The 26,915-nt window shown below is 41.7% G+C and overlaps 1 protein-coding gene across 1 annotated transcript in view; it reads right to left on the bottom strand.

Moving 5' to 3' along the window:
* Window positions 1-25,634, bottom strand: part of edc4 (enhancer of mRNA decapping 4) — a 113,410-nt gene extending 87,776 nt beyond the window's left edge. The window contains exons 1-9 of the mRNA XM_068049542.1: window positions 25,466-25,634; window positions 20,256-20,412; window positions 19,704-19,812; window positions 19,197-19,296; window positions 18,534-18,720; window positions 7,826-7,970; window positions 6,577-6,681; window positions 3,739-3,848; window positions 1,109-1,192 (exon numbers count right to left, since the gene is read on the bottom strand). Coding sequence (XP_067905643.1) covers window positions 1,109-1,192; window positions 3,739-3,848; window positions 6,577-6,681; window positions 7,826-7,970; window positions 18,534-18,720; window positions 19,197-19,296; window positions 19,704-19,812; window positions 20,256-20,412; window positions 25,466-25,556 — 1,088 coding nt within the window. The 5' untranslated portion in view covers window positions 25,557-25,634. The remainder of the gene's footprint in view (window positions 1-1,108; window positions 1,193-3,738; window positions 3,849-6,576; window positions 6,682-7,825; window positions 7,971-18,533; window positions 18,721-19,196; window positions 19,297-19,703; window positions 19,813-20,255; window positions 20,413-25,465) is intronic.
* Window positions 25,635-26,915: the final 1,281 nt, after the last annotated feature.

Genomic DNA, 26,915 nt, shown 5'->3' with positions numbered 1-26,915 from the left:
AAACAGCAACCTAAGCTAAATATCACAATTTAGTAGTCAGTAACAGGTCTTGTAACTTTAGTGGTCTCAGTTATTTTGTTTATATTATATAGCAAGTTTTCACTTCTGAAAACTGAGATACAACTAATTTTAATCCATCTTGGCCATATGCCATAGGCAAAAATCCAAGTAGCTTGGACATTAACCTAGTTGGACATGAGCACTAGTCCTTTCAATATAATCTCAAGTAAATACTCAAACTTTTTTCAAGGAAAATTTGGACTAGTTTTGAAAGAACATTGAAAATACTCAGATTTTTCCTTCATTTACAATGGCTGTAAATAATCTTGCAAATATTTAGTGGAGTGTTAAAATGTTGAACTTTTAATAGTCCACTTCCATTGCTTTTTTGGTGAAATCAATAAATCTTCTTTTTAAAAAAAAAAGCTGGTTCAATATTAGTTTCAATAAACTGACAAGCAAGGCAGCTCAACAGAGCTCCAACACAATGAAAGAATGCTAAGCTCCCCATCTCAGCCACGCTGTCATAGGAGGGAGCTGAACAAAAGACACACACTTCTCCAGTGGAGGGTTGCAGGGAAGCAAGGAAAGAGGAGAAAAATCACTCCAACCTGCTTTTGGACACTTCGTGTTGGACAGTTTCAAAGTGGCACGTGGTCCAGACCTAGAAGGGGGAAATGGGAAGAGAGAAAACAAATCCCAAAATAATTTTGCAGTACTGCTTCTAAGTTCTTCCACAGTCACTTAGCCCACTATTACAAAGTCACAAAAATAAAGCTCCATTACTAGCCTGCAAACAGAAGGCGTTTTTGATAAAATAAAAAAGTCAAGGTCAGGACAGTTTCAAACCCCTCCCCCCCATTTCAGTGACAGGTGAGAGCACAAGCAAAACAAGAACTGCTTTAAAATTCAGCATATTTCACCTCAGAAACAAAATGGGTTTAAAATACTGCTCTTTCCTATAGCTACCTATCTTACAGACTAAGTTTCAATAGGAAATCGTAGATTCATGCAGCACATTTCTATACACTTGCACGCAATATAGAAATGTTGCTGCAACTGTCAAATGGAATATAAATATTTATACAAAGTTGCAGCACTAACTTACTCTGGATCCTGCTTTTTGTGATTGTCACAAAAAAGTAGACATGACAATGGTCTACCATCATGGGGCTTCCACTCATGAAGACACCTGGCAAAAAGTCCAAGTTAACAAATGAATAGAAAACAAATGAAACAGGAGGTACATTTAAAAAAATATTTCAATAAATATTGCATCAATTTAGCAACTGGATTATTCTGAGGGCTAAGAGTGATTAAAGGATTATGCTTATTTATCTATCAGCTTTCCATTTCAAATACGTACTAGAATTGCATGTAATAACCCAAATCAACTGTAAGAGGAAATGAATCTGGGTGTCCTTGTGCATGAATCGCAGAAAACTAGTATGCAGGTGCAGCAGGTAATAAGGAAGGCAAATGGAATTTTGGCATTTATTGCTAAAGGAATAGAGTATAAAAGTAGGGAAGTGTTGCTGCAACTGTACAAGGCATTAGTGAGACTGCACCTGGAGTACTGCGTACAGTTTTGGTCCCCTTACTTGAGAAAGGATGTAGTTGCATTGGAGGCAGTTCAGAGGAGGTTCACTAGATTGATTCCAGAGATGAGAGGTTTGTCTTATGAAGAGAGATTGAGCAGTTTAAGCCTTTACTCTCTAGAGTTTAGAAGAATGAGAGGAGATCTAATTGAGGTATATACGATGATTAAGGAGACTGACAAAGCAGACGTAGAGAGGATGCTTCCTCTGGTGGGAGCAATCTAGAACGAGAGGTCATAGTTTTAGGATAAGGGGTAGCAGATTTAAAACAGAGATGAGGCAAAATTACTTCTCTCAAAGGGTCATGAGTCTGTGGAATTCACCACCTCAGACTGCAGTGGATGCCGGGACATTGAGTAAGTTTAAGGAGGAGATACAGATTTTTAATTAGTAATGGGTTAAAGGGTTATGGAGAACGGGCAGGAAATTGGAGTTGAGGCCAAGATGAGATCAGCCATCAGCCATGATCGGATTGAATGGCGGAGCAGGCTCCAGGGGCTGAATTGCCTACTCCTGCTCCTAGTTCTTATGTTCTCATGAATCCTAATCCCTGATCAGCATTTAGGAATGAAGATTACATGATGTCGATGACTTCTGGCTAATGAGCTCACCGAAGAAAGCAGATGTGGCTTCAACTTAACAAATTCATGCTTGTAAAATGCTGTCCACTACAAATAGGGTTTCAGTGAGAGGAGAGAAACAAGTGCTTCCATTTAGGGAATTTCCTCAATACACTTATTCCTTCAATTAAATATTTACAGCAGATGTAAAACCGAAACAAAACCCACATCATTATGTTGTATTCTTGTGTAGAGATGAAGCAGACATGTTTGCACTAACTAGCCAGTTCCCATATTAACTGCATAAGTGATTCGAGCTAAAAGAAATTACTTCACACATTTTACAAACAGAAGTCTGGGAACCAGGTTAGCAGGGAATCAAAGTGCAATAAGGCCTAAACTAAAGAAATGAAATGTGCAAAGAAAGGACAAGGAGGGTGCATTGCACATAGATTACAGACCAAAGAAAACAAAAGTTTAGCTGGTCAAAAATTATCCTACCGATTATTAAAGAATGAAAAAGTTAAAATCAGGCTACATTGAGAATTCTGAAGTTGCAAAATTCAATTTGATTCAATATTTATACAACAGTTGTTGAAAGCCCGGAATTTGCCATCACCAGAGTTCAGCAGCCTTACCAACAGTTGCAATAAGCAAGCACCAATCTCATTGTAGAGAAAAAAAGTGATGCTTATACCTCAGCTTCATCTGGAAAGCTGGGTGAATTAGAGATCAACTTTAAACTATGCACAAAAATAAGGTAGAATGATCACTGGTAAAAGCTTAATAAAACTTTATCTAAGCTCCAATCTCAAACTGACAGTACATCACGTCTAGAAACACAGGACCACACTATATTATTGACCCCAACAGCTTAGCTACATGTCCATCTAAGTCCCACAGAAAAAAAAATTAACAGGTAAAAGGCTGCAGGTGTTACTATATGCACTAAATTGCACTAACAGAATACACTGTGGACTGATTGAGCTGTGAGATTTTATTTTGTATAAATAGTTGGAACAGTAGCAGCTGGAACCGCTAGGTTTGTTATTCAGAAACCATTGTTCTTAACATGTATCCACTGTGTGCTCACATTCAAACTAAGATTACTAAAATTAAATTTTATTAAGATACAACAGACATTCTAGCAAATTAAAAGAAGGCTGAGCATTGCTCAAAAATTAACATAACCTGATGTTTAATATCAGATGGCCCTGAACATAGCTCTGCCCATGATGTTCCTCAGTAGCTGAGGCATCACTTCAGGCAACGTGATCATTGTCAATGTTTATTTATTCATTTCATAACTATGCTGACATTTGTGCTAAGTTAGACTGGCATTTCACACTCCAACAGGCATAAAAAGAAAAATATTAAAAACAAGTCAAAGAAATCAAGTAAATATCCACAACATGCATTCAAACTGCAGATTTTTCTTTTCATATAATATGGTCTTTATTTACTTCTTTACAACTCTGTTGGCCTGGATGTTTTTGTAAAACAAATTCACACTCGCTGAATTTGTTAAATCAAACAAACAATCTGATCATTTAGATTTAGCCAAAATTATACAGCAGTACCTCGGTTGATCTTGCCCCTCTATGTAGATCTGCCAGAATTTTACATATCCATCGTGGCTCGCGGTTGCAAGGACTGTTCCATCTGGAGATAACGCACCTTCACTGATTCGCTGAAAAGAAAAATTATTTAGAAATGTTGCAGCAAATACAGGTTACGGATCACTTCAATGTGTATGTACAACACCAAAGCTTTGACAACTTTTGAACTATTAACGCTACAGACAACACCACTGATGACATAAATAAGCAGCATTATCAGCTGTGTAGATGAAAGCATAAAATTATAAATACATTGATAGATTAAATGAGCAAAACTGTGGCAAATGAATTTCCATTTAGACAAACATCAGGTCATAACTTTGAACCTAAAAAAAGATAGAACAGGGTACTTTATAAATGATGAAAAGCTATAAACAGTGGCGGTCTAAAGAGATTTGAAGGTTCAGGTACAAAGATTACTAAAATATCATGAACAGGTACAGAAAAGAATCAAAAAGCCAAATGAAATGCAGGCCATTATGCCCAGAGGACTAAAATACAAGGGGGTAGAAGTCATGCTTCAACTGTACATAGCCCGGGTTTGACCACATCCGGAGTACTGAAAGTTGTTCTGGGCACTATACCTTAGGGAGGACATAATAGCCTTGGAGGGACTACAGCGTAGATTTACCAGAATGCTATCTGGACTCCAAAGGCTAAATTACCAGAAGAGATTGCACAAATTAAGGTTGTATTTTAAAAGGCTGTGGGGTGATTTCATTGAAGTTTAAGTTATTAAGGGGAATGGATAGATCAAACAGAGAATTATGTCCACTGTTCAGGGAATCTGGAAATTGGGGGAGCATAATCTAAAAAATTACAGCCAGACCTTTCAGGGGTGAATTAGAAAACACTTCTACATGCAAGTGGTGGTAGAACTCTTCCACAAATGGAAATGGATACTCGATCAACTGTTAGATTTGAAATCTGAAATTGATAGATTGTTAACCAAAGATATTAAGAGATACAGGGCAATGGCAGGTATATTGAGTTAGGATGCAGATCAGCGATGATCTCACTGAATGCTGGAATAGGCTCAAGGGGCTAAATGACGTACTCTTATTCCTATGTTCCTATAACACTACGACAAGACAATCAAACACTTTATTGATTCTGTTAGCACCAAGCAATCATTCTATAAGATCTCAGAGTGCCTGCAAACAATTCTGCTTCAGAAATGTCTAAAACAAAAAAAAACACAGCAGCCCCAGCAAAAATGCAGAGCACACCAACAGTCATAGCAAGGTAGTAGGAAAGGGTACAGGTAGGATTTTCATCAGGGAACTACAAGCTACAAAACTGGGTTTACACTACCAGTAATTCTTCTTGTACTTTTTGTTCCTCAAGAAAGACACGTATGACTTCTACTACATTAATCAAAGCGAAAACACTTCCAATAGCACAATCCATCATTAATGTACACACCTCAGTACCATGTTATTTTTGAAATCTAATTCCCCAAAACGCAACTGAACTCAGTTTAAAGCTAACTAGAACCTATCAGCACAACTGTGTAAAAAAAAAACAAAGTGTTGGGAAGCATATAGCAAGAAGAACACATAAAATCCAGAAGAATCATGTTTAAACTCTATTTTGTCTTGGTGAGACCACATCTGGACTACTGCATGCTGTGTCATTCTTCCCATTTCAAAAACTATGTTCAATTATTGGAGAGTACAGAGCAGGACTGAAAGTTTGATTCCAGAACTTAAAGGAATGACGTATGAGGAAAAAGCACTTTACAGTCATCGTACTACTTTTGAAGTGTAGTCACTGCTGTAAAGCAGAAAAAGTGGCAGCCAATTCACACACAGAAGCTCCCAAAAAGAGTTATGTAACAATGACCAGTTTTTTTCATACAGATAAACGTGTTGGTTGAGGAATAAATATTGGCCAGAACACCGGGGAAAACTTCGCTGCTCTTCTTCAAAACAGTGCCATGGGATCTTTTGCATCCACCTGAGGGCAGATGGGGCCTCGGTTTAACATCTCACCAAAAGATAGCACCTCTGACAGTGCAGCTTTCCCTCAATACTGCACTGTGGTGACTGCCCAGATTATGTGCTCTGGAGTGGAACTGAACCCACAACTTTCAGGCGACAGTGCTATCAACTGAGCTAAGGAACTAGACAAGTTCTGGACAACACAATGGGATTCAGTATCAGAAATGCACCAAAGGAATACAGCTGATGGGCTAAATGGGACAACGATCTTCTCCTGCTTGAAATCGTTAATGTTCCCTCCCCATATCTACCTCACTCCCCTCCTTTAGGTCGTCTCGTAAAACCTACCTCTTCAGCCAAGCTTTTGGTCACCTATCTTCATACCTCCTTACATTTGGTAACTCTCCTGTGCGCCTTAGGACATTTTACTACATTAAAGCTGCTATATAAATGCAAGTAGTCACTATGTTACTTACTCAAAACACCTGGAAAGTAGTCACAAGTGCAAGGAGTCAAGAGCTCTGTTTCATTGGAACTTTCAACTTTTCAACTGGTTCAATAACACCCAGGAAATGCCTCTTATGAAACATTGCAAAACAACGTTTGTCATCTTTCAAAAATAAAATTAATCGCAATATATAAAAATAACTAATTAGAAGCACTCCATTCAAGCGTACCAACTTTTTGTTGCTTTTCTAAGTAGACTTGCTGCTAAGCATGTCACAAACATGATTAGTCAGTAAGTTAGCAGAAATGCTAAACCATTCATTCATTTTTGACACAAAACTTTTAATATGCAACAGATAAATAACAGATTCAGTTGCAGATTTTTTTTTTCATTTAAGACTATACTTACTGCAGTGTGCCCTTTCACAATGATAAAGCCTTCTTTTATATCTGTTGCTTCAATGGGCCAGACACTATTGCTGTTTCTTAGAATATCCAGATCCCAAACTTCAGCCTGTGTAAAGTGACAAGTATAAAACATTTAAAACCGCAAAGAAATGAAAATTCACCCATCCATTAAATCAAACAGTATTAATTTGATTCCCCCAATGTCATTGGATAAATGCACCACATGGTGAAATGCTGAGCCATGAAAATCAGGACCCCATCCAAAGTCTTAGATCTCATCAATTCAAACTGCAATAAAACCATGCTTCCTTATTAAACAGGTAACAGATAACTAATGTTGTTAAAATTACCACAAACCTGGGACTCCTTTCCTTTTTGGCGTCCTTGTCTCGAGAGACAATGGGTAAGTGCCTAGAGGTGGTCAGTGGTTTGTGAAGCAACGCCTGGAGTGGCTATGAAGGCCAATTCTAGAGTGACTGACTCTTCCACAGGCGCTGCAGGTAAAGTTGGTAAAGGGCTGTTATACAGTTGGCTCTCTCCTTACACTGCTGTCTCTTTTCCTGCCAACTGCTGAGTCTCTTTAACTCGCCTTTCTTCAGCCCCACCTTTATAGCTGTCCGCTAGCTCTGGCAATTGCTGGCAACTGGCTCCCACGACTTGTGGTCAATGTCGCAGGATGTCATGTCACGTTTGCAAACGTCTTTAAAGCAGAAACATGGACGGCAAGTGGGTCTGATACCAGTGACGAGCTCACTGTACAACACGTCCTTGGGGATCCTACCATCTTCCATGCGGCTCACGTGGCCAAGCCATCTCGAGCGCCGCTGGCTCAGTCAGGCGTACATGCTGGGGATGTTGGCTGCCTCGAGAACTGCATTGGAGATACGGTCCTGCCATCTGATGCCAAGGATTCTCCGGAGACAGCGAAGATGGAATGCGTTGAGACATCACTCTTGGCTGACATACGTTGTCCAGGCCTCGCTGCCATAAAGCAAGGTATTGAGGACACAGGCTTGAAACACTCGGACTTTTGTGTTCCATGTCAGTGCGCCACATTCCCACACCCTCTTGGCCAGTCTGGGACAAACCTGGGACTGGGTAGCAGCTAGTAAAGAACAATTTTTTTTCCCTCATCTTGATGAGTAAAAAGTTTGTGCCTGTGAGCAACAGCAGCGAGAGTACAGTAACATTTAAAAAACAAGCTACAAGTCCTAATGTTACTGGTGTCCAAATATTCCCATTCATCTTACCCGATCTTCATGTAAAACAGCAAGTGTTTGATTTCCTTCATCGTTTTCATCATTTTCCTCTGGAATAAAGGGGCACCAGATGACCCTCCTGTTTGTATTTAAAGGTGTTCCCTCGGGTCTCTTGATGTGCACAACGATTTTTTCCCTGAGCATTAAGTATAGGAACTGCTATATTTACAAAAGTATTTAGCAAGTTGACAATTTTTTGGCTAATAACCTCTTAACTTGCTTAAGTTCATATGTCAGACAGAGGAACCAGGAGTCTGAATTTCACAAAAGGCGGGCCTTTCACTATAAACTCAATCACACAACACAGAGTGGAGCCATTCAGCCCATTGTGCCTGCTTTTTAGTATTCAATAAATCCCACTCCCCTGCAAATTTTTCCTTCTCAAGTCTATATCCAATTCTCTTTTGAATGTTACTGAATCTGCTTCCACCGTCCTTTCAAGCAGTGCACTCCAGATCACAACAACCCACTGCATAATAAAATGCTTCCTCATGTGGCCTGGCTCTTTTGCCAAACACCTGTGCCCTCTTGTCGCTAATCCTTCTGCCACTGGAAACAGTTTCTCCTTACTTACACAATCAAAACCCTTCATGATTTTGAGCTTCTCCATCAAATCTCCTATTAACCTTCTCTCTAAGGAGAACAACTCCAGCTTCTCCACGTAACTGAATTCCCTCTCCCAGGCACCATTCTAGCACTCTCCTTAAGGCTTTGACCTACTTCCTAAAATGTGATTCCCAGAATTTAACACAAGACTTGATCTGAGACCTAATCAGCATTTTGCAAAAGTTTATTATAACTTCCTTGTTTTTACCTCCTTCTGAGATTTGTGTACATACACGCCCGGATGTGTCTCAATTCCTGCACCCACTTTAAAATTGCACCATTTAGTTCATATTGCCGCTCCATTTTTCATACCAAAATATATTACTTCACACTTCTCTGCGTTAAATTTCATCTGGCATGTCTCTGTCCATTTCACCAGTCTATGTTCTCCTAAATTCTCTTACTACCCTCCTTATTGTTTACTAGAAATGGCATTCTATTTGATGGTGACCATAGCAAACTATGCTTCCTTGTCCTTCTCAGCCTGTCTGCAGCCTTTGACCAGGTTCACCACACTATCTTTCTCCAACACCTCTTTCCATCATCCAGCTGGATGCGACTGCAGTCACCTGACTCCATTCTTATCTATACAGTCGTAGCCAGGGAATCACTGCAATGGTTTCTTTTCTCTCTCCCTCACCTCTGGTGTCCCCCAAGAATCTATCCCTGGCACCATCCTATTTGTTACTTACATGCTGCTCCTCAGCAACATGGCGCAGTGGTTAGCACCGTAGCCTCACAGCTCCAGCGACCTGGGTTCAATTCTGGGTACTGCCTGCGCGGAGTTTGCAAGTTCTCCCTGTGTCTGCGTGGGTTTCCTTCAGGTGCTCCGGTTTCCTCCCACAAGCCAAAGCCTTGCAGGTTGATAGGTAAATTGGCCATTAGCAATTGCTCCCAGTATAGGTAGGTGGTAGGGAAATATAGGGAAGGTGGGGATGTGGTAGGAATATGGAATTAGTGTAGGATTAGTATAAATGGGTGGTTGATGGTCGACATAGACTCGGTGGGCCGAAGGGCCTGTTTCAGTGCTGTATCTCAAACTAAAACATGTCAGGTTCCAAGTATCCACTGAGAACACCTACTTCTACCTCACCACCACTTCTTGAACCCTCCACCATCTCCAAATTGTCATGCTATTTCTCCAACATTCGGTACTAGGTGAGTAGAAATTTCTTCCAACTAAAATACGCAGCAGGCCAAAGTCATTGTAATAATAGTAACACCAACTCCTAGGGACACAACTGTATACCTCCCTCCAATCTGAAAAATAAGCATTCACCATTACTCTCTGCTTTCTGTCCCCTGGTTAATTTTGTAACCATGCTGCACTGCCCCTTTAATCCCATGCTCTTGAATTCCACAAACTAATCAATTATGTAGTATTTTGTCAAATGTCTTTTGAAAGTCGACATACACACATCAACCCTTTCCGTTACTTCGAAGAACTTAATCAGGTGAGTCAAACATGATTGGCCTTCAGCAAATCGGTTCAGACTTTCATTTATTAACCCATACTTTTCCAAATGTCAAATTTGTCCCATATCCTCTCCAAGAGTTTCCCCGCCACCAACAGTAGGCTGACTGGCCTGTAATTGTAGGGTTAATCCCTCGCCTCTTTTTCTTTTTAAAAATAGGGCTGTAAGTTTGCAATCCTGGCGCACCCTCATACCCATGGAGGACTGGATGATTATGGTCAGAACCTCTGCAATTTCCACCCTTACTTCCTTCAGTAACCAAAGATGCATCCCACCCAGACCAGACAACTTTTCGACATTACAGGATCAACTTTTAAGCACCTCTGCTGTATCAATTTTTATCCTATCCAATGTCGCTTCTGCCTCTTCCTTTACTGCTACATGAGTAACATCCTCTTCTCTAATGAAGCAAAATGTAAAGTGTCCATTTAGTACTTCAATCATGCCCTCTGTCTCAACAAGAACCTTTTTGGTCCCTAATTGGCCCACCCTTCCTTTGACGACCCTTTTATTTACTGTGTTTATAAAAGAAGTTTGGGTTAATTTTTTGTTAGCCGGTATTCTATTCTCAAACTCCTTTTGCCCCTTTTTAGATTGCCTCTGTACTTTCTATATTCAGCTTGGCTCTCTACTATTTAAGAACTTTATATTTGTCAAAGAAATTAATGGCACTGAGATGGCCATTCAGCCCATCACTCCACCAGCCAATTAGGAACTATCCAGCCTAATCACATTTTCCAACTCTTAGACCATAGCCTTCTACGTTACAGCACTTCAAATGCAATGAAGGTGCTGCTTCTACCACCTTTTCAGGCAGGAAGTTGCAGACATCACCGCACCCACCCTCCTCCCCCCCCCGCCCCAAAACCTTCTGAGTGAAAAAAATTCTTAACTCCCCTCTAATCCTTCTACTAATTACCTTAAATCTATACACCTGGTTATTGACCTCTCTACTAAGGGAAATAAATTTGTCCTATCCACTCTGGCTAGGCCCCTCATAATTTCTTGCATCTCAATTAAATCTTGACTTAGCCTCCTCTGATCCAAAGGAATCAACCACAGCCTATCCAACTTTTCCTCACAGTTAACATTTTCCAGTCGTGGCAACATCCTTGTAAATCTCTTCTGTACCCTCTCTAGGGTGAACACACCCTTCCTGTACATAGTACACTATCTGTGGCCTAACTAGCGTTTTATACAGTTCTAGTACAACCACTCTGCTCTTATAGGGTAGGGTGTTATCACTGGACTAGTAATCCAGAGACACAGGGTATTCCTCTGGGGACATGGGTTCGAATCCCACCACAGCAGAAGGTGGAATTTGAATTTAATTAATAAATCTGGAATTAAAACTAGTCTAATGATGGTCATGAAACCATTGTCGATTGTTGTAAAAACCCATCTGGTTCACTAATGTCCTTTAGGGAAGGAAATCTGCTGTCCTTACCTGGTCTGCCTACATGTGACTCCAGACCCACAGCAATGTGGTTAACTCTTACATGCCCTCTGAAATGGCCTAGCAAGCCACTCAGTTGTACCTAACCGCTACAAAGTCTATAAAAAGGAATGAAGGCAGACGGACCACCTGGCATCGACCTAGGCAATGGAAACGACAATAGCAAACCCAGCCCTGTCGACCCTGCAAAGTCCTCCTTACTAACATCTGGGGGCTTGCGCCAAAGTTGGGAGAGCTGTCCCACAGACTAGTCAAGCAACAGCCTGACATAGTCATACTCACGGAATCATACCTGACAGACAATGTCCCAGACACTGCCATCACCATACCCGGGTACGTCCTGTCCCACCGGCAGGACAGACCCAGCAGAGGTGGTGGCACAGTGGTATACAGTAGGGAGGGAGTTGCCCTGGGAGTCCTCAACATCGACTCTGGACCCCATGAAGTCTCATGGCATCAGGTCAAACATGGGCAAGGTAACCTCCTACTGATTACCACCTACCGCCTTCCCTCAGCTGATGAATCAGTACTCCTCCATGTTGAACACCACTTGGAGGAAGCACTGAGGGTGGCAAGGGCACAAAATGTACTCTGGGTGGGGGACTTCAATGTCCATCACCAAGAGTGGCTCAGTAGCACCACCACTGACCGAGCTGGTCGAGTCCTAAAGGACATGGCTGCTAGACTAGGTCAGCAGCAGGTGGTGGGGGAACCAACACAAGGGAAGAACATACTCGACCTCGTCCTCACCAATCTGCCTGCCGCAGATGCATCTGTCCATGACAGTATTGGTAGGAGTGACCACCGCACAGTCCTTGTGGAGACAAAGTCCCGCCTTCACATTGAGGATACCGTCCATCGTGTTGTGTGGCACTATCACCGTGCTAAATGGGATAGATTTCGAACAGATCTAACAATGCAAAACTGGGCATCCATGAGGCGCTGTGGGCCATCAGCAGCAGCAGAATTGCACTCAACCACAATCTGTAACCTCATGGCCGAGCATATCCCCCACTCTACCATTACCATCAAGCCAGAAGACCAACCCTGGTTCAATGAAGAGTGCAGGAGGGCATGCCAGGAACAGCACCAGGCATACCTCAAAATGAGGTGTCAACCTGATGAAGCTACAACCCAGGAGTACTTGCGTGCCAAACAGCATAAGCAGTAAGCGAGAGAGAGCTAAGCGATCCATTAACCAACAGATCAGATCAAAGCTCTGCAGTTCTGCCACATCCAGTCGTGAATGGTGGTCGACAATTAAATAACTAACTGGAGGAGGTGGCTCCACAAATATCCCCACCCTCAATGATGGGGGAGCCCAGCACACCAGCGCAAAAGATAAGGCTGAAGCACTTACAACAATCTTCAGCCAGAAGTGCTGAGTGGATGATCCATCTCAGCCTCCTCCCGAAGTCCCCAACATCACAGATGCCAGTCTTCAGACAATTCGATTCACTCTGCACGATATCAAGAAATGACTGAAGGCACTGGATACTGCAAAGGCTATCGGCCCTGACAACATTCCGGTAATAGTCCTGAAGACTTGTGCTCCAGAATGTGCCGCACCCTAGCCAAGCTGTTCCAGTACAGCTACAACACTGGCACCTACCCAGCAATGTGGAAAATTGTCCAGGTATGTCCTGTACACAAAAAGCAGGACAAGTCCAATCTGGCCAATTACCACCCCATCAGTCTACTCTCAATCATCAGTAAAGTGATGGAAGGTGCCGTCGACAGTGCTATCAAGCGGCACTTGCTTAGTAATAACCAGCTCACTGACGCGCAGTTTGGGTTCTGACATGGCTGCTCAGTTCCTAACCTCACTACAGCCTTGGGTCAAACATGGACAAGAGAGCTGAACTCAAGAGGTAAGGGAAGAGCGACTGCGCTCGACATCAAGGCAGCATTTGGCTGACTATGGCATCAAGGAGCATTCGCAAAATGTCAATGGGTATGGGGGAAAAACTCTCCACTGGTTGGGGTCATGCCTAGCACAAAGGAAGATGGTTATCGTTGTTGGAGGTCAATCTCAGTCCCAGGACATCACTGTAGGGGTTTCTCAGGATAGTGTCCTAGGCCCAACCATCTTCAGCTGCTTCATCAATGACCTTCCTTCAATCATAAGGTCAGAAGTGGGGATGTTCACTGATGATTGCACCATGTTCAACACCATTCACGACTCCTCAGATAATGAAGCAGTCCGTACAGAAATGCAGCAAGACCTGGACAATATCCAGGCTTGGGCTGATAAGTGGCAAGTAACATTCGCGCCACACAAGTGCCAGGCAATGACCATCTCCAACAAGAGAGAATCTAACCATCTCCCCTTGACATTCAACAGCATTACCATCGCTGAATCCCCCACTATCAACATCCTAGGGGCTACCATTGACCAAAAACTGAACTGGAGTAGCCATATAAATACCGTGGCTACAAGCGCAGGTCAGAGGCCAGGAATCCTGCGGCGAGTATCTAACCTCCTGACTCCCCAAAGCCTGTCCACCATCTAGAAGGCACAAGTCAGGAGTATGATGGAATACTCTCCACTTACTTGGATGGGTGCAGCTCCAACAACACTCAAGCTCGACACCATCCAGGACAAAGCAGCCCACTTGATTGTTTGTGGATCAGGTGCCATTCACTCCCTCCACCACCAATGCACAGTGGCAACAGTGTGTACCATCTACAAGATACACTGCAGCAACTTACCAAGGCTCCTTAGACAGCACCTTCCAAACCCACGACCAAATGCTTGGGAACACCACCACCTGCAAGTTCCCGTCCAAGCCACACACCATCCTGACTTGGAACTATACTGCCGTTCCTTCACTGTCGCTGGATCAAAATCCTGGAACCTCCTTCCTAACAGCACTATGGGTGTCCCTACCCCACATGGATTGCAGCAGTTCAAGAAGGCAGCTCACCACCACCTTCTCAAGGACAATTAGGGATGGGCAATAAATAGTAGCCTAGCCAGCGACGCCCACATCCCATGAATGAATAAATAAAAATGTGCTCGTCTATCGCCTTCCCACTATTAAGGTGACATATAGTGTACATCCAGTATAGTAATAGCTCCTCAACTATAAGCAAATAAATTTTGACCTCTCAACTACATCAACCCTCTCCAGTACTATAATAGTTTGTTTCACAGTGCCACCCCCAATCCTTTTTTCCTTCCTTATTTTTCCTGAATGTACAGACTTTGAAGGTATGCATTTTCGCATTTAAAAATGGTCTGTTCATCACCCTGATCATTCAGTAGGTGAATGCACCACCTGGTGTGATACCAGGAAAGAAACAGGCTTAATTACCATTCTGTTCAAAATTAGTTGCTCCCAGTTAAGGTAGCAACAATGGCACTAGCATCAGTTTCAGCATCCAGAGGCTGGGCAACATAGGAACTTGGAACAGGAATAGGCCATTGGTCACCTCGAGCCTGCTCCGCCATTCAACTAGATCATGGCTGATCTATCTCAACGCCACTTTCCCACACTATCCCCATATCCCTTGATATCTTTAATATCTAGAAATCTATCAATCTCTGTCTTGAATATACAAAATGACTGAGCCTCCAAGCCATCTGGGGTAGAGAATTCCAAAGATTCATCATCCTCTGAGTGAAGAAATTCCTCCTCATCTCAGTCCTCATGACCTACCTCTTATTCTGAGACTGTGTCCCCTGGTTCTAGAACCCCAAGCCAGGAGAAACATCCTTCCTGCATCAACCAGATCGAGCCCTGTAAGAATTTTGTATGTTTCAATGAGATCACCTCTCATCCTTCTAAATTCTAGAGAATATTGGTCTCCTCAATTTCTCCTCATAGGACAATCACGCCATCCCAGGAATCAGTCTGGTGAACCTTTGGTACACTCCCAAGGTATGCATGTACTTCCTTAGGTAAGGAGACCAAAACTGTACACAATATTCCAGATGTGATCTCACCAAGGCTTATAATTGCAGCAAGACTTGTTTACTCCTGTACTCAAATCCCCTTGCAATGGAGGCCAACATACCATTTGCCTTCCTACTTGCTTGCTGCACCTGCAGATTAGCTTTCAGTGACTTATGAACAAAGAGACCCAAGTACTTTTGGACATCAACACTTACCAATCACTCATCATTTAAGAAATACTCTGCATTTCTGTTTTTCCTACCAAAGTGGATAACTTCACATTTTTCCACAGTGCACTCCATCTACCATGTTCTTGCTCACTCACTTAGCTTGCCTAAATCCCATTGAAGCCTCTTTCCATCCTCCTCACAACTCACATTCTCACCTAGTTCTGTCATCAGCAAACATGGAAATACTACATTTGGTCCCCATATCCAAATCATTGATATAGATTGTGAATAGATGAGGCCCAAGCACTGATCCTTGTAGTACCCCACTAGTCACAGCCTGCCAACCTGAAAATGACCCATTTATTCCTACTGTTTTGTCTGTTAACCAATTCTCAATCCATGCCAGTATATTACCCCCAGTCCCATGTCCTCTAATTTTGCTTACTAACCTCTTGTGTGGAATCTTATCAAAAGCCTTCTGAAAATCCAAATATACCACACCCACTGGTTCCCTCTTATCTATTCTGCTAGTTACATCCTCAAAAACTCCAAGAGGTTTGTCAAACATGACTTCCCTTTCATAAATCCATGTTGACTCTGCCCAATCATACCATTATTTTTTTAAGTGTCCAATTATCACATCCTTTATAATAGATTCCAGCATTTCCCCTACTACAGATTTCAGGCCAACAGGTCTGTAGTTCCCCGTTTACTCTCTCCCTCCTTTCTTAACTAGTAGGGCTACATTTGCTACCTTCCAATCTGCAGGAACCATTCCAGAATCTATAGAATTTTGCAAGATGATCACCAATGCATCCGCTATCTCTACAGCCACATCTTTCAACAATCTGAGATGTAGATCTTCAGGTCCAGGGGATTTCTCCAGTACTACTTTTTACTATTACTAATTTCTTTCAGTTCCTCATTCTCACTAGCCCCTTGGTTCTCTAGTATTTTAGTTTTGCTGCCATTTCCCTATTCCCCCATTATAAATTCCCCTGTCTCTACCTGTAATGGGCCCACATTTGTCTTTGCTAATCTTTTCCTTTTTACATACCTATAGAAGCTTTTAGTCTTTCATGTTTCTCGCTAGTTTACTTTCATATTCTATTTTCTCTATCAGTTTCTTGGTCCTCCTTTGGTGAATTCTAAAATGCTTCTAATCCTCAAGCTTACTACTTTTTTGACAACTTTATAAGCCTCTTCCTTTGATCTAATACAATCTTTAACTTCTTTTGTTAGTCATGGTTGGAACACCTTTCATGCTCGGTTTTTGTCTCAAAAGAATGTAAATTTGTTGTAGACCATGTATTAATTCTTTAAATGCTAGCCACTACCTGTCTACTGTCATACCTTCTAATGTAGTTTCTCAATCTACCACAGCCAACTTGCCCCTCATACCTTTGTAGCTTCCTTTGTTTAGATTTAAGACCCGAGTTTCAGATTGAACTACATCACTTTTAAACTCAATGTAAAATTCTATCATATTATGGCCACTTTTCCCTAAAGGCTCCTTTACAATGAGATTAATTAGCTCTTTCTCACTGCACAATGCCAGAGCTAAAATAGCCCATTCTCTAGTTGGTTCCTCAACATACTGTTCTAGAAAACCATTTGCATACATTCCAGAAATTCGTCCTCCACGGCATTAATGCTAATTAGGTTTACCCAGTCTGACAGATCGAAGTCCCCATGATTACTCGATGACCCTTGTTACATACATCCCTAATTTCATTATTTATACAGTGCCCTACATGATCACTACTGTTTGGTGGCTTATAAAAACAAGTCCTACGAATGTTTGCTGCTCCTTGCTGTTTCTTGGCTCTACCCAAACTGATTTTACATCTCGATCCTTCAATCTAAGATCCTCTCTCACTAATGTACTGATCTCATCCTTTATTAACAACACTACCCCACCTCCTTTTCCTTTTTGCCTATCCTTCATAAATGTTGAATACCTTTGAACATTCAGTTCCCAGCCTTGATCACCCTGCAGCCACATCTCCATAATGGCAAGTAGATCATACCCATTTACTTCTATTTGTGCTGACAACTCAATCTACGTTGTTGCGAATGCTGTGTGCATTCAGATAAAGTGCCTTTAATTCTGTCTTTATTATTTTTGCAGCCTCTCGCCTTATCAGCTGGTGCGCTCTTAAGTTTGTACACTCCGTCCCTTCCCACAACACTCTGATTATTACCCTTATCGATATCTTGTCCTCTTGCCTTCTCCTCTCTCTTTAAATTATCATATCTTCTCTCACTTGATCCCTCGCCCCCACTATTTAGTTTAAAGGAAAGAATAATAGCTTCTCATTTCTATCAGCATTCAGCAAACAGTGCGACATGAGAATATGCGGATATCAGGTGAGAATTGGATTCGGCCCACCCAGGATGCCCTTCCGGGTCCTATAACAAGTCAAGGGTGTAACATGGTAAATTAAGCAAGCTTTTGGAGAGTTGCCAGCACCTGTGGAAACACACACAAACTTCAGTTACCATCTTGGTTGTAGAGTGAAAAAACAGAATAGGAAGTTGAAATCCAAAGCATAAGATAACAAAATCTGGAAACAAAAAAATAAAAATCCCTGAAAGCAATCTTCTAAAAAAAAAAACCCAGTAAACAGCAAAATACTGCAGATGTTGGAAATAAAGAAAACCAGAAAAGGCTGGACTTACACAGATTAATCAGCAACTAGCTTCAGTTCTGAAGAAAAGTACGCCTGAAACATCTGTTCTCTTCACAGATGCTGGTTGACCTGCTCTATGTTCCCAACTTCTTTTCATTTGAAAACTAATATTTCTCACTCAAATGTAAATTACATTTGTTTCCAAAACAATCTCAGGTCTCTATTCTCAAATGGTACCTACCAGTTTACTTATATCACAACAAATTAGATCAAAGGCTTATTACTTCTCCCACATTCAGTACTCAACAACTGAGTTTCCTAGCTGTCATAAAATGTCTCTGGAAACTCATCTACTTACAGCATTAATTCTTCAGTAACTTTGCAAATAGCAATCAACTTTATAAAAATGTACGGCAGATTAAAATTGTAACCAAGGAATTCATTGTCCAGACAAGGATACTGTATTTTCCCATTTTCTTCATTCAGTTGCCAGATGAACAGGTTGCCTGCCTCATCAACACAAGCTAGCTGATTAGAGTTGAGGTGTGCAAAGCCCAAATCAGCAACTCCCCCAGCAAATCCTTTCAGTAAAGTCCTTTCAGCCATGCCAACACTCAATACACGTACCATGCCAATGCCATTAGCCCCTGTGCAGAGGAAATAAAAACATTTAGATTCCATGTAAATGTATAAATCAAAGCTGTTTACCATATAACATCTATGAATTAACACTGAATGTCTTTAAAAGTTGTACTTTGATGTAAATACTTTGCCTAAAAGTCATTGAATTTCAAAAAGCAATTCAGTACAGAAAACAAATTGCTCTAAATGCGCCTGTATGCATGGATTCCAACACAGTAGACAGGCAATCTCTCTGACATTCTGAACAAATCCTAATGTTATTCTAATTCTCAAATCGTCAACAATTATCAAAATGTGTCAAATTCAAATATAGTTGCATGGGGTTATCAGTGCTATTCTCTTTGCTCCAACAGCAAAGTGATTTCAGTTTTTGCAATCCTAAATGTTCCCACTAAAATAGCGTGTGATCTGCAGTTCATTGAATCATGCAAAGTTCTTTTATAACAGCCTTGTTTATCTGTTAGATATGAATCATTCTCACCTCTGATGGCATATGCCAGATACTGATTAGACACTGCTATGAGGTTGCCATAGTAGTATTTCTGCTCCCATTCATATTTTGCCACAGGTTGTATTTTTACCTGAAACATAATATACCAGTTAGTTGAGATCATACATTAAGATAAATATTTTAAAGTTTGACTTCAATTTGTTTTTGTCAACGCATATTGTTACTGTTTAGCTATCAGGTTGTGTAGAGTAATAAAAAGGCTGTATTACAGCTTGAGTGCAATGTATTGATGCAAACATCCTAATAAATATTAATTTTACATTGAAGATGCACATTATACAAGACCACTATGACTGTTTGAGACCAGTATTGATTAGCAACCAACATTAACTGTGAAAAGGACACTTTATTTCATTATTCTGCCCTCAAAGATTAATGCATAATATTTCAGTAGAAATTTTAAGTACAATAAATTTGATAACAAAGGCTGCATTTAACATGCTCGACATTTAGTGCCTTTTAGCTAGTCTGCCTTACCTTGTTGCTACCCCTAGCCTTATTACTGATGCTAGAATCATTGCTTGCTACAATTTCCACTTCTTTGGCAGATATAACACAATCTGAACTGTCATCACCCAAGAGGTATCTAGAGAAAGACAATCAAATTATCAGTGCAGGCCTGTATCCTTAAAACAAAATGAGTACGCTGCCCAGTGGTGCAGTACACAGAGATACATCAAGAAAATTCCCCACCGAATGACAGAATTTTTATTTGTGCTTGTGATTCCTCATTTCACATGCATGATCACAAGTCAGATCTCAGCAGGGACAATATATTTCCTGGGTAGGAAGTAGCAAAAAACTGGAATCCAAACCCATACAAAATGCTTTTGCACATGAGAATTCACCAGCAAGCGCCAAAAATAGGTCTTTTGTGCATCCCCTCCGTTGGACATTTAATACAGTATATCATTTTTTCTGGGGGTTGGCAGGAAATTTAAGTATACATAATTTTTTAAAAAGATACTTTTCCAAACAGAAAATTTTACATTTGGTATCAAAAGATATTTAAGTAACACAGCATCATACATCTCCTGATTTTCCTGTAGGTTCAGCTTGTCCACATTTGCATGGTTTGACTCGCTGAGCATGGCCCCATCTCCAGCTGCAATGGGATCTGGCACCAGCAATCCATTTAGTTCGCCATTGTAAGTTGCAGATTTCTTCTGGCTGTCAATTGTTGACTCTAAGAGAAGGAATTACATTTTATGATCAGAATTCAGGGTGCATCTCAAAATTTTGTTCAGTAAACCTCAATGCATGAAAAGCTGCAATGTTTTTATAAAATGGCATTTTGCCTTGAATCAAGATGGTTATGGTTACAATATGAAACTGAATATGGGTGTAATAACAGTTCTGAAAATTCACTATTACTGCAAATTGTAATAGTGTAGCCATGACAACATAATATATATTTTGTCAAATAAACCTTGGCATTTTAAGAGCAAGGGAGTGGAAAATTAGCCACGGTTTCCACAATGGAATGGGTAGCTAGGATATTAATTTTTTTATTTTATTTAGAGATACAGCACTGAAACAGGCCCTTCGGCCCACCGAGTCTGTGCTGACCATCAACCACCCATTTATACTACACTAATTCCATATTCCTACCACATCCCCACCTTTCCCTACCACCTACCTATACTAGGGGCAATTTATAATGGCCAATTCACCTATTAACCTGCAAGTCTTTGGCATGTGGGAGGAAACCGGAGCACCCAGAGGAAACCCACGCAGACACAGGGAGAACTTGCAAACTCCACACAGGCAGTACCCAGAATTGAACCCGGGTCGTTGGAGCTGTGAGGCTGCAGTGCTAACCACTGCACCACTGTGCAGATGGAGTTCGGGTGGGATCAAAGACAATGGCATCTGTGTTACCAATATTTAGCTAGACAAAATTGCTGCTCATTTGAGCTTAACTAGATGTTGAACAAACCATCCAAAGAGACAAAATTTCAGAGGGGGCAAGATGGGTGGAGAAGAGGTACAGCTGGGTGTCATCAGCATATATATAGAAATTGACAATGTCAAAGTGAAGCACGAAGATTAAGGAGAGGGCAAGGATGGTTCCGTGGGAAACTCCAGAGGTTAACGGTGCGGGGCGGAAAGAGAAGTCATTGCTGCAGTTACTCTGTCGATGATCAAATAGGTAAAAGTCAAACCAAGCAAGGATAATCCCACTGAGCAGTAAAACAGAGAAGTGTTGGAAGAGGGTGGTGTAGTTTGCCAAGTGAAAGGAGCTGACAAGTCAAACACAAGGAGGGATAATTCATCAATCACAGAGGACGTAATTTGTAATCTTGGCTAGGGCTGCTTCAATGCAGCGATAGAGAGCGGAAAACTGAATTGAAATGTTCAAACAAGGAGTTGCAGAAAAAGTGGGCACGTATTTGGGAGACATGTTCAAGACTTTGGAGAGGAAAGGGATATTAGAGACAGAGCATTAGTTTGCAAAGAGTTAAAGGTTTTAAAAGGGACCGGAGGAAAAAGAACCATTTGATAATGTCAGCTAGCATAGGGACAGGAAGGCAAGTTAGTGAGTCAGCAGTTGATTGGGAATAACGGAGTAGGGAATCAAGGGAGCAGGTGCTGAGAACTGAAGGGAAAATGGAGAATAGGGAAAATGGAGAATAGGGAAAATGGAGAATAGGGAAAATGGAGAATAGGGAAAATGGAGAATAGGGAAAATGGAGAATAGGGAAAATGGAGAAGAATTTGACAAATGATTATAGAGTTAGAACTAGTATCGGAGAGATCCGGAAGGGAGGAGGCAGAAAAGACTATGATAGTCACGCAGACGGTCTGAATCTTAAAAGGCAAAGAATTCCATAAGCTCCTTGAACTGGCACAAAAGGGAATGATGAGCATGGGTACAGACCTAAGGGAACAGCTTGTTTTTGAGATGGAGAGCCTGACATTATCCTCGAGTTAGATCCTGGAGTAGAAGGATTTGGGTATGATAATTCTTTACATCTTACTTAAGTGACTCCACCTGGCTATATGCACCATTCATCATTGGCAAGTCCATATGCACCCGTGTCCGGTAGCTTCCTTATTTGAGCACATCAGCTTACTTCCACTCCTTCCCACCTCTCCTTCAAAGTCCTTGTTGCTAACATCCTCAAAACATGATACTGATTTCTTCAGATGGTCTAAACAGTTCTGGCATTTGGCAACAAGGCCACATATAGGCCAGATATGTTAAAGTCGGCAGCCTTTAAAGTTGAAGGTGCAGATGTGGGAGCTAAAACCAGTGATCAGTGTTAGAGAAGATCTTAAAGTTCCTGGAATTTGAGGGTGTCAGGCAGAGCTAAGAGAACTGTTGAGAAGGTCAGAAATATACTGATGATGGAGGCGAGAGCCGGGAGGAAGTCCTTTCCAGGGGCTGAGAGTAGTGGGAAAATTGGACAGAAAAGAAAAACAAAGTAGTGACCAGAAATGCCTTCATCAAGAATTAATACCCAGAACTGATGAAGTCTCATACAACAGAAAGATTAACATGCATAATAATGTTACCTGAGCTCCAAGGATTAGACTATGAGGTGAGATTACATAAACTAGGCTTGTATTCCTCGAAAAGTAGAAGATTAAGAGGTCATTTGATTGAAGGTTTTAGAATTTTGACAGTAATTGAGATGGGGGAGAGAACCCTTTTCCACTGGTGAGGGTGTCTAGGACAATGGGACATAACCTTAAAAATCAGACGCAGGCCATTCAGAAGAGGTTAGAAAACACTTGCCACACAAAGAGTGGTAGAAATATAGGAGACTCTCCCACAAAAAGCAGCAGGTGCTAGACCAATTAATTTTAAATCAAAGATGGACAGACTTTTGCTTACCAAGGGTATTAAAGGATACGCTACCAAGGCAGGCTGATGGACTTAGGATACAGATTAGCCATGACTTCAATGAATGGCAGAACAGGCGAAGGGTTGAATTGCCTATTCCTGTTAAGTGAGTGAATACAGGAGGGGAGAAAAGTCAGAGTGGGCTAGGCAAGTTGAGATGAAGGTTGAAATCACCAGAATGAGAAGTGACATTGCTGTGGCTAACAGAGCAAATCTCAGCCAGGAAATCAACATTAAGGTTGCCAGGATGGTAGATGATAAGGACTTGAAGGAGAAATGCAAGACAGGATGAAGCTCTCAAATAAGGAGAAAGTGTTGGAACTGCAGATGGAGTGCAGAAGATGGAACTTACCAATGATGGGTGAAGCATGCAGTCAAATGGGTAGTTCCATAAGGAAGGAGTTATCAGTGAGCCAGATTTCCATCAGACTCAGGATGTTAGTGGTCTAATGTATTGGATAGGGCAGACTTCATTTGCAGCATTCTGGATGGTAATACTGCCACAGTGGGATCCATTGTTTGATCAGGGAATGAAGAGGAGCCTTGGGAGATTTGCCCCATGACAGTGGAATGTTTGCCAGAAAAGGGGCGTTTTGGCTGCCGTTCTGGGAGAGATGGTGGCTTGTGGTATGTTGGGTGGAAGAGCAGAGCTATTGGCACACCCAGGAAGGACTTGAGTCATGAATGCTGGCAGCAAAGGTTTCCAGGCGACTAAGCAGAGACCCCCAAATCAGCAATTTTATTAAAATACAGTCACAGAATATAGCACCAATATCTCCAAGCTGAAGCAGCTGGATGGAAAGAAATCACAGGTTCATTTTTTAAAACTTTGTAATAAGAGTGGATTTGACATTCAATGTCTCCTACACCAGAGACACCATTTTACAGATGAGCAGAATGAGCCACCGGAGCAGAATATTTTCATCATCCAATAGCCATGTTACATTTTGCATTGGTACGAACGATAAGCTCAACAGCTTATCACATCTCTTACTCCATCTTACTGGGAAAAGGCCAAAAACTAGCTGGATTAGGAACTGATGCCCTTATTTTTCTAAAAATGCATCTGAAATTCAACTCATGGGTGCAATTAATATAAAACACATGCATCTACTACAAATAGGAGCTTGAGAAATGGCATTGCATAACTCTGCAGCTTCTCAACAAATCTCAAATGTAGTACTCAGCATAACATATCAGGGTTACAAATATTCATTATATTTGACACACCTGTCAATACCAGACTGACTTGCATACAAGATGCACATTTGTTAAACAAACTGTCAACTGCAGGTTTATCCTCTTCATCCCACCCCGCCCCCCCAGAAAGCAGAGATATAGTATCATGCCTAATGTTCAATAGTGTTGCAACTTAGGTTTCTCGACTACAACATAAAAAATTGTGCCCTACTAGAAAAGGCATCCATCTCATTACCTGCAATGCAAATGGACTGCACTGACCTATAATGGCAGGTTAATTTTGGTATGTAAAATTATATAACATGTAACATTAAAACAAGATTGCAAGCTTGCAAACATTAAGCAAACCATTACTAGCTATAATCATTTTCAGCCAGGCTCAGAATTAAACTTGACCAACCATGAGAATACACAGCAAAAGAAAAAAAAACACAATGGTTTAACATAATTCTGTATTAGTTCTTTAATTGTTAACTTGCTTGCACATTACGTGTGTTGGTAATAATCAACATTTTCTCCCATGATATCATCGTTCAGAAGTTAGAATAGGACGGGGGATTCAGAAATGAGTGATCTATTCCAAGCAGATTAACAAACTGAGCCAATAACTAGTTTGTTAGCTCTTTTTAGAACAAAGTCACCTAGTAACACAAAATCAAAACTGCTAACACGTCGACTGTTAGTGAACCCGCATTTTTAATTTAATACCAAAATCTTCAATTCAATGAAGAGATAATTAAGAAATGTCTGGTCATATCTACTGTTACAAAAGGATGCTAATCAAGGAAACGAAACCGAAAGTAAACTATCCGACGAGATAAATAGATTCAGTCATTGCCCGGCATCAGCAAAGAAACCTCCCCATGGAGTCGGTCTACTTGCACTGCCGCCGCCATATGGACAAGGCGCCGGGAACAGGTTCCTGACACCGGAGAGAGGGAGGCAGCTTGCTGTTCCGGGAGAACCATCCTCTCACACGATAACTAACCCCCTGTAGGGCCAAGCCCATGTGCGGTGGGTTCGGGTAGTGCCGGTAACCCCGGGATAAAGTGATTTCCCACCCCATCCCCCTCCCCTCCCCTCCCATCCCCCTTCGGGGAATCCGGGGTAACCTCCGTTACTCTCTGCTGGGCCGCAGCTGCCTGTCTGTAGGGGGCCTTTAATCTAATCGGCCCGGCTCTATCCTTACCAGAGACCCTGTCCAGCTTCAGCATATCCCGCAGGTGCTGCGTGGCGTTCTCGATATCCATCTTGGAAGCCGGATTCGGCGGCGACGCCATGGCAGCGGCCCGAAAACCAGAATGTGCGCGCGCAGCCACCCCCCTCCAAACTGCCGGCAACGCCACCGGCAATAGTGTCCCTTCCGGTGTAACCACAATTCTCCCTCCTTCCAGCAAACCCCAGCACAACATGACCGCTCCAGAGCAGCACCACGCTGATCATCACTAGGTAATGAACCATTCCAAATCCTGAGATTGGACAAAAGGGAAAAATAAAGGAAGAAATTGCAAACACATTTTCATTTACAGGAATAAAAGCAACATACTACAGATGCTGGATATCTGAAACACAAACAAGAAATGCTGGAAATACTCAGCAAATCAGTGACCTGAAACGTTAATTCTGCTTCTCTCTCCACAGATGCTGCCAGACCTGCTGAGTATTTCCAGCATTTCTTGTTTGTGTTTTCATTTACAGGGAAAGGCTACACTTGTACTTGTTTATAAAGACATACTCGGCTTTTTAAGGGGAAAGAGATTAATGCATTTGTTAATTTTTTGAAAGCTTTCTTTCTGAGTGATAGTGGCCAGGGCAGTCCACAACCTGAGGCTCACATACATACTTGCATAGCCACTTGGGTGATGTGTCAGTAGGTGCTTGTTTAAATTTCACAAAAAAATCTGGGGAAAACTTTTCCAGTAAAGTCATAAAGGATGGCAAAGTATCAGTTTGATGTGATAGGTGTTTATAGAATCACAGAATGATACAGTACAAAAGAAGGTCATTCAACCCGCTGTACCTGTGCTGGCACTTTTTTTTTACGTTTAGTTTAAAGATACAGCACTGAAACAGGCCCTTCGGCCCATCTAGTCTGTGCCGACCATCAACCACCCATTTATACTAATCCTACACTAATTCCATATTTCTACCTCATCCCCACCTGGCCCTATATTTCCCTACCACCTACCTATACTAGGGGCAATTTATAATGGCCAATTTACCTATCAACCTGCAAGTCTTTGGCATGTGGGAGGAAACCGGAGCACCCGGAGGAAACCCACGCAGACACAGGGAGAACTTGCAAACTCCACACAGGCAGTACCCAGAATTGAACCCGGGTCGCTGGAGCTATGAGGCTGCAGTGCTAACCACTGCGCCGCCCTAGTCAAGAAAATCACCTCACATACAGTTTGAGGGAAGATTTGATAGAGATGTACAAGATTATGACAGCTTTCAGAACATAAGAAATAGGAACAGGAATAGGCCACGCGGCCCCTCAAGCCTGCTCCGCCTTTGAATAAGATCATGTCTGATCTGACTGCGGCCTCAGCTCCACTTTCCTGCCTGCCTTCCCACCAACCCCCCCCCCACCGCCCACCGCCATAACCCTTGACTCCCTTGTAGATCAAAAATCTGTC

The sequence above is a fragment of the Heterodontus francisci genome, chromosome 17 (assembly GCF_036365525.1).
Source record: "Heterodontus francisci isolate sHetFra1 chromosome 17, sHetFra1.hap1, whole genome shotgun sequence".
Taxonomy (NCBI): domain Eukaryota; kingdom Metazoa; phylum Chordata; class Chondrichthyes; order Heterodontiformes; family Heterodontidae; genus Heterodontus; species Heterodontus francisci.
This window is presented reverse-complemented; position numbering and strand designations above follow the sequence as displayed.